Source organism: Juglans regia, chromosome 1, assembly GCF_001411555.2.
Source record: "Juglans regia cultivar Chandler chromosome 1, Walnut 2.0, whole genome shotgun sequence".
NCBI classification, from domain to species: domain Eukaryota; kingdom Viridiplantae; phylum Streptophyta; class Magnoliopsida; order Fagales; family Juglandaceae; genus Juglans; species Juglans regia.
This window is the reverse complement of record NC_049901.1, coordinates 14,748,028-14,757,013: the sequence shown is the minus strand read 5'-3', so window position 1 is coordinate 14,757,013 and position 8,986 is coordinate 14,748,028. Positions and strand designations below refer to the sequence as shown.

General features: G+C 37.1%; 1 protein-coding gene across 3 annotated transcripts; it reads right to left on the bottom strand.

Annotated features, from left to right (window-relative positions):
• Window positions 1-5,462: 5,462 nt before the first annotated feature.
• LOC109013240 lies at window positions 5,463-8,772 on the bottom strand. Of its 3 annotated transcripts, none has more exons than XM_018995265.2 (5): window positions 8,567-8,772; window positions 7,400-8,284; window positions 6,622-6,675; window positions 6,311-6,495; window positions 5,463-5,887 (listed from the first exon to the last, which is right to left on the bottom strand). In XM_018995265.2, exons 2-5 carry the CDS (start codon window positions 8,181-8,183, stop codon window positions 5,798-5,800), a joined length of 1,113 nt encoding a protein of 370 aa, XP_018850810.1. In that variant the 5' UTR covers window positions 8,184-8,284; window positions 8,567-8,772; the 3' UTR covers window positions 5,463-5,797. The 3 variants fall into 3 exon arrangements, with proteins under 3 accessions (XP_018850810.1, XP_018850811.1, XP_018850813.1); XM_018995266.2 differs by having other exon boundaries at window positions 5,487-5,887; window positions 7,400-8,287; window positions 8,567-8,752; XM_018995268.2 differs by having other exon boundaries at window positions 5,487-5,887; window positions 7,400-8,228; window positions 8,567-8,752.
• Window positions 8,773-8,986: the final 214 nt, after the last annotated feature.

The window sequence follows — 8,986 nt, the reverse complement described above, 5'->3', positions numbered from 1 at the left end:
ACTGACACTGGCATTGCACCAAAAGAAAAATCAGGACCATGGTGAGACTTCATCTAAATCTGGAGGACAGCAAGACTTGGTGTTAGTGTAGATGGGAGAGGTGCTGCCCGAGCAGTAAGACTTGACTTTCCTCTATGGTACAATGACCCAATGGAGGCCTTAACTAGATTCAGGTAGATTGCGTTTGTTGAGGATTACAAAGCTAGCTTTAAATCCCTCTCTAACAAGCTGAGGGGGTTATCAAACCACTACAAGCTAAGTTGCTTTTTGAGTGATCTCAATGATGAAATTCGCCATCCTGTGAGGATGTCTAATCCTCCCAACCTCGTTTCAGCTTATAGCTTGGCTAAGTTACAAGAGTAGAACTTAGGTGTTAACAAGAAAATACCCAGATGGAGTACCTCCTACCCCCTGATACAGCTATACCCAAACACCATCAACCATAGTAGAAAAACTAGAAACCCTTCAGTAAAATCACACTTCTCATTCAAAAAATCAATCAAAACCAAATGAAAGGTAGTAGAGACAAAGGCATTTGTTATTATTGTGAGCCTAAATGGAGCCCAGGCCATAAATGTCAAAAGTCCAGGCTATATCTAATTGAGGAGATTTGTGATTTGTCTGAGATAGATGAGACTCTAGAAGGAGATTTAATTGAAAATGACATAGAAGGGAATATAGTGGACTTAATAACCTTGAAAGATAAACCAGAAATCTTCCTACATGCTATCACTAGATCCTTCAACCCTAAGATTATGAGGGTAAAAGGGAGAATTGGGGACTGTTGGGTAGTCATACTCATAGATACATGTACTATCCATAATTTTATTGACCTTGTGGTAGTAAGCAAGACTAGGTTGAGGGTAAACAGGATTGAAAAAGTCATGGTTAAGGTGGCTAGTGGTGAGCAAATTTCCAATGAAGGAAAATTTCAGAATATGGAAATATCAATTCAGAATACTAGTTTCAACTCAGAAGCCTATGTTCTGATGTTGGCAGGTTGTGATTTGGTCTTAGGGGTAGTTTGGCTTCAAACCTTGGGACCCATTTTATGGAACTTTAAGGAATTAACCATGCAGTTTGCAGTTGTTGGCCAGCTAGTTTTGTTAAAAGGGTTGCCTAGCTTTAAGCTAATTGAAGTAGGGGGAATACTAAGGGTTGGTTGTGGGGGAAATAAAGGAGTGTTGCTACAATTGTTGGAGATTGAAAAAACCATACCTAAAACCCACACTCACTAAAAAAACCTATTGAACCAATTTTCTGATGTCTTTGCTAAACCACAAGGCCTGCCACCTCACAGATCACATGAACATTTCATTCCCCTATTACCTGGAACCAAACACATATTAGAGTAAAAATAGAGGACATATCAAAAACTAGTTTTAGGACTCATGAAAACCGCTATGAATTTTTAGTCATGTCATTTGGCTTGACAGCATGACTAATGCCCCCTTAAAATTCCAAAGATTGATGAACCAGATTTTTAAACCCTTCCTTTGAAAATTCATACCGATTTTTTTTATGATATCCTAATCTACAGCAAGAGTGAAAATGAGCATGTACAACACCTAAAAATTGCACTGGACACTCTCAGGCAGCACCAGATGTATGTCAAGATGTCCAAATGCAAACTTGGCAGTCCTGAGGTAGCTTATTTGGAGAATTTTATCTCAACCCAGGGAGTGAAAGCTGACCCAGAAAATTAAGGGTCACGTGGGATTGGCCCCTACCAACTTCTATTAAATTCTTAAGAGGATTTCTAGGCTTAACTATCTACTATAGGAGATTCATTAAAGGGTATGGGGGTGTGGCTTCCCCTCTAACAAAATTGTTTAATAAGGATGGGTTCAAATGGACTACAACAGTAGAAAAGACCTTTAATGACCTTAAAGAGGTTGTGATAAGGCCACTAGCTTTGGCATTACCCAATTTTACACTACCTTTTGAAATTGAGTGTGATGTTTCTGGGAAGGTTGTGGGAGCTGTCTTCATGCTAAAGGGGCATCCTATTGGCTTCTACATCCAGACCTTGAAGGGTAACAAATGCTCTTTCCAGGAAAGGTGAGGAAGAGGAAGCCCCTCTAACACTTACTATGATTTCTGTTCCTACTTTGGAGTTACTAGGGAAAATTAAACAACACTATACAGATGACGCAGTGGTTCAACAATTACTGTAAAAGGTAGTTAAGGGAAATGTCATGCCTAAAAATTATGTGAAGGGTTGTTTGTATTACAAATACAGGTTGTATATCCCTAAGAACCCTAACCTTAAACTTAAACTCATTCAACTATTACACAACAGTCCCACTGGGGGCCACTCTGGATTTAAAACCATCCACAGAATAAGAAGAGAGTTTTATAGGCCCAACCTCAAGGTTGAAGCATGTGAATGTGTGAGGGAGTGTGACATCTGCTAGCATGTGAAACCCAAAAACTCTCTACCAGAAGGTCTTCTACAACCCTTAGCCATACCCTCAAAGCCTTGGACCCATATCACTATGGACTTCATAGAAGGCCTTCCCACTTCCCAATCCTTCAACTACCTATGGGTAGCGGTTGACCACCTCACTAAATACAGCCATTTTTCTCCTCTCCCTCACCCCTATACTGCTTCCTCCCTAACCCATTCCTTCCTCATAAACATATTTAAACACCATGGCATGCCACACTCAATTGTGTTTGACAGAGACAAAACTTTCACTAACGGGTTTTGGATTGAGTTGTTCAAACAACAAGGGGTTGATCTGGCCTTCAGCACATAGTATCATCCATAGACTGATGGCCAGTCTGAAGTTGTCAATAAAACACTCAAGAATTACCTGTGTTGCTTTATGGGTGAGAGGCCTAAGGATTAGGCCTTATGTATCCCACTAGCTGAGTGGTGGTACAACACCACTAAGCACTCATCAACATAGTTAACACCCTTTGAGACCCTATGTGGTTACCCCATCCTAGGTTGCTGAGTTACTTACCAAGGTACTTGCAAGTGGAAGCCGTGGACTCCTCTCCACGTTCCAGATAGGAGTGTAACCGGTCCAGTCCGATTCAGTTTTGAATAAAATCTAGGACCGAACCGGTATGTATCGGTTTTGTATTTTTCAAAACCAATTACGCACCAGTTACCCTCCTAAACCGGTACTTCCAATTTTACCGATTTCCGGTCCGGTCCAGTCCGGTCCGGTTTTCTGACTTTTTTAAAATGTAAATTTCACAATTTTTTATTAAAAATTTGTTTATAAAAAAAAATTCATTTAAAAAAAACTGTTTTATACTTTTATTAATATATTAGACTATATAATAGTATTAATATTAGACTATTGGTATAGTTATAAGTTATATATTAGTATTAGTTATAAACTTTTAGTGATTTAGTATTAACATTTTATGTAATAATTTATAAATTATAATAACAAATTATTTCATATATGAATATATATGTTATATATAAAATTTCACATAAAAATTTATAATTATACATTATATATAAACCTTATATATATTAATATTTAATATATATAAAATATTTTGTATAAAACTTATATATAAAAATATTATTTTTTATTTTTTTTAATCAATCGGTCCGGTCCGGTTCGGTCTGGTCCAAAAAATCCCGGAACCGGAACCGGTCGGTTTTTACATTTTAAAAACCGATTCCAGACCGGATCGGTTCAAAATCGGTAAAACCGGTCCGGTTCGATCCGGTCCGATTTTCCGGTTTGAGTTTACACCCCTAGTTCCAGAGAACAAAGCAAGCAGCTACTAAAGCAAAACCTGCACAAGGCACAAAATAGGATGAAGAAATATTCGGACTTGAAGAGGAAAGAAAGGGATTTTGCAGTGGGAGATCTTGTTTACCTGAGACTTCAGCCATACCGTTAGCACTATGTAGCCCAACTCCAAGCTTTCCCTGAGATTCTTTGGGCCATTTCGCATAGAGGAACACATCAGCTCCATGGCGTACCGCCTAAAGCTACCTGAGACAGCTCACATACACCCCGTGTTTCACGTATCTCTGCTCAAGAGAAAGCTTTGTCACTCAATCATACCCATGTCGCAACTACCCCCGGTGGATTCCATGGGTCTCTTCAAACTAGAACCTGAGAGGTTCTAGATCAGCACCTTAGACAAGTTCATTAGAGACCCCTAACGAAGATTTAAGTCCGATGGCAAATACAGACGGCGGAAGATGCAACTTGGGAATCCTACCACTAGTTGAGAGACACCTCACACTTACCAATGAAGACCCTATCGATTAGTATTACATAGAAGAAATTCATTATAGACACTAATATAATTAGATATACTCTTTCATTTAACCAACACCTTATTGATTATTTTATAGTTTTTTATTTTTATGACGGGAAACCATCTCACGGCAAAGCCTTTAGGATTCACCCATAGAACCTAAATTCCCGAGGAAACTAGAATAGCAACCTACCGCCATGGCCTCCTTAAATCGCAGTTTGATCTCCAAGAGAATGGAATCTGTTACATAGAGCTCACGCACACAAATTCACCCTTACGACTTGGGCTACCCAAAAGTGGACATTTTATAGTTTAAGTAGAGATGGAAGTACATTAAGCTGACACGGAAACTAGATTAAGCAAAATCTGTAATTGCCGTTTCCACTTTACTTTCTCAATAATATTTCAGTCTCTGTATTAAAAAAACAAAAACAAAAGCCTTTTCAAGTATGACTTTTGTAAGCCCTACCGAAAGACCCCAAACCTATACACAAAAGTGGTTAAGAAAACCCCTTAACTCATTGAGAAGCTAATCTTCCATGGGCTGCAAAGCCCTGTTGCAGAACCAGACTAGGCCTACGACAGTGGGCTGTGAGGCTTTTTAAAGTTAAAAGCATGGGGTACCTCGACATCAAGCTTAACATCAGCGTTCACTTGGGCATCTCCCCGAAAAAAAATGCAAGGCTTATATTGCCAGAAAATTTAGACCAAGTATCAAAAAACAATCAGCTGCTTCAATTTTAAGCCATGTAAAATGCATCTCCTCTTGTCATTAGGACAGTCTGTCACAGGAATAAATCCTGACAGAATACTAGAAAACTATACAGGTACAACCCCATTATAGACCATCATTCTCCTTATCTGCATGAACTTGACGTGGTTGCATCAGAGCAATCTTTCCCAGCCTAGGTAACAAGCAAAAATTCAATACAAGTACTTCTCACAAGCTTCATTCAGTCGATGGATTAATATCATTCATTAGAATCATGAAAAAAGAAAAATTTTGGAGTAATAACAATAAGATGGAGAAAAAAAATCTATTTTCAAGCCCCTCTTTAATGACAGAATAAGTACAATACTGATGTAAAGGCCTACAACTCTAACTAGTATAAAATGGTTATTGTGCTTTGATTTTGTTAATAACTGTAATTGATGTAAGTAGTATGTTAACTAGTATAAATGGTAAGCTAATGTAGGCAATCTCCCAAATGGTAAGCTTGTGAATCAATCATTCAATTCCAGCAGTAGCTCAACCAAGCAACGATATTGAACCAGTTAAAAGGGTAGACAGTATTACCAAGAAACATGGTTCAAGGTAGATGAAAAGGAAAATTGTTATTCTCCCATGCAGGAAAACGTTCTGACATTCATGATATTAAATACAAAAAATACCATCCCCTATGTTTAGTGGATATTTTACAGATTCTAAAAGAATGGTAAGAACTAGGAATTCTGCAAACCGCCTAGGATCACACATGGGTACATGCTTCTGCATGCTAAAACGCACAGATTACTCAATAACTGACTAGACATTCTTGCAATCACCAGAACGCTAATCTTTCTCTGAAGCCCTTCCATTAAGTATCTCCAGATCCGTTTTGCAGTTCTCTCTCAGATCTTTTAGTGCGACAAAGCTGGATTGCTGTCAAGAAAAGCCGAGCATATTCAACATATTTAAATTTGGAAAAAAGAAACAAAATTTCATGTCATGGATAAACGATGATCTTGAGACTTAACTCAATTACAAGGATTTATTGATGCTGGCAATAAAACATTGGTTAAAGCAGTGGCTCACAAAATCACGGTAGTAGCCTGATAGGTGGTTTCCACCAAAAACTTGTGGCAAGCAAGTAGATTCAGGGTTTCTTATGATAACCTGAGACCTCTAGATCTTTCACTTGCATTCTTTAGTCAGGAAATTAATTTTTTCTAAGATAACTGATATGTTAAACCAGAGTCATTCAAGTCTCCAGAATGGTAAGTGGAGTTTGGAAAACCCAACTAATAGAAATGCTTTCATGTAGAAATTTGAACCTAAGCCATCCAAAAAGTAAGTTGCACTCACAAGCTGGTTCCTTTCATGAATAAGGATATCCTCCATATGTAGAAAGAGTGACTTCCAGTGACCTGTGAGATCAGACTCTAATTTTGATAATTTGTTGCAGTTTCCTTGGCCATGAATTTCAGTCTCCTTCCCCCTGCAACTTTGTTGAACCAAGATGCTTGTTTCTTTCTGACTCCTTTTCAATACTAGGGAAAAGAATTAAACAATACCAATAAAGGAAACACTATCATAATGATGATAGAGGAAAAAAAAAATCAAACAAGCATAAGTTTGAGAGACAGCAGTCCATCAGCCTTAGCAGAAAAATTTACCAGCTATTCGACCCTTGATGTCCTGGTAATGGAGGTCCGCCAAAATATAAGCAGCTGATTGTCAAATCACAAAATAGGCATCCCTTTTTAGTACGATTAGCATACAAAATTAATTTTAAAATTGAGCAATCAAACAAGTTGCAAACACAACTTAAGAGCACTCACATTGGTGTATGCAAACACCAATGCAAACCAACTTTTACCTAATAATTAAATTCACTACATTGGTTTATGCAAATGCATTTTTTTCCATAACAGGCTACAGTAATTCTGCATGTTTGGAGAAAAACTATTCATCATCCATATATTATTTTATCATTTATTTCTCTCTCATCACCCTCACCATCCATATATTTGTTGAAGTTTAATTTTAAGACGGTACAATTGGTGTATATTTGTAGATCTTATGTAGTGGGTTTTGATTGCAAAATATATAACAAAAATTAATTTTACAAAAAAAATTAATAATAATAATAAATATTATTTTATTATTATTTTATCTTAAAGATTATGCCAATGTTAGAATTTTAAGCCTCGATTGTTTTCACAGATGAGATGAAAGTTGATAATTAAATAAAATATAGTTACAATATATTTTTTTAATATTATTTTTATTTTAAGATTTAAAAAAGTTGAATTATTTATTTTATTTTATGTAAGAATTTGAGAAAATTGTAATAATTAGATTAGATGAGATGAGATAAATTGAGAAGTTTTGAAAAAATAAACAAGTCCTTAATTGCAAGAACAGGATGAGTTTCCCTTGTTGAGAGGTTACCTTTCAAGCAAAATGAGCAACAGCAACCTTTGAGAATGTTGTCACCAGCATTTAAATTAGCACAATCATCACCCTTAAGTCCTGTGCATCTCTCCAATTCATGGAACTTAGAACTCTGTGATTTAGGCAATCTCGACCACTCAATAGACCTGTGGTTGCTTGAGGCCAATTTACCGACACCCAGATCAATCTCATCATTGTTGCAAACACGTGTGAATGATCCTTTGCATACGGTTTTGCATTGTATAACACCAGAACTGAGTCCTCCTTCCTCATCTTGACACTTCCCCCCAACCCCACGATGATCCTTCTTGCATGGTCCAGAGAATGTGGGCATGAAAACACTACATGCAGTACTATCCCTCGATGCATCACCAATCTCCATGACACTCTGCAGTAGACTGTCATCTTTACCAATAGGTACATTGCCATCAAACAAACTTGACGTCTCCTTACTTGCATTATGCAGGTTTGCGACACCAGATGCAATATTCTCCTGCGAAGAACCAAGTTCCCTGTGAGTGGAACGCGAATTCTTTTCACTAACATCTCTTGCAAACTTCGTTTCACATTTCTCTTTGACTAAATCCTCAACTCCGAAACACACTTGCTTAGTAAACTGTGAATCTCCATCTTCACTATGCATCTTTTTACCATACTCATCCCCAGATTTAAGTCCTGTATCACCCAGAACCAACGGAAACGCCCTTTTCCTATTAGTCACATCGGCTAGAGCCGGACGGTTTTTACCAAACCCATCTGCAAAAGTATCTCCACTCATCATGAAACTCGATCGTAAGCTCTATCCACCGAAAACCCACTTCTCCAACTGACAAAAATGAAGAAATTCCAATACTTTTGGCCCAAAATTCATGAACCCAGAATCTACTACACAACAAAAACAAGAACAGAAAAGCAGCATTATAATTAATTCTTAGAAAAATTCCCCAAAACCCAGAAGCACAAAATTAAAGTCCTAATCAGCCGTAGAGAAAACCCCGCACAAAATTAAAGTCCTAATCAGCCGTAGAGAAAACCCCATAAAATCTAAATATTAGGGACAAAAGAATGGATGAATTATGGAAATATTTAGTACCATAACTAACAAAAAATGCAAAATAATTAAGGGGTCGGAAGGTTGAAAAAAAAGAGTGGAAAGATACTGACCTTGAGGAGAGATTGGACGAGATTTGAGAAAGCTTTTGAATTGTTTGTATGGTACTTGAGGGGAAGCGAAACCCATTGAGAATATGCGTTTTGGTCACATACTATATATCTGATTTCACTCGTGTATGAGGATGCGATTATCATTATCACTAATTTTTTGAGGCGGGAGCCATTTTCGGACTCTGGCCCGCGTTTGAAGTTTGAATGCGAATGAGCGAGCCACTGCAAATTAATTATAAAAATGTTGCCGTTAAGTGTAAATATTGTATAAGATTCTGTTTGGATATTAAAGTGAGTTGAGTTGAGATGATAAAATATTGTTAGAATATTATTTTTTAATATTATTATTATTTTAAAATTTGAAAAAGTTGAATTGTTTATTATATTTTGTATTGGAATTTGAAAAAGTTATAATGATGA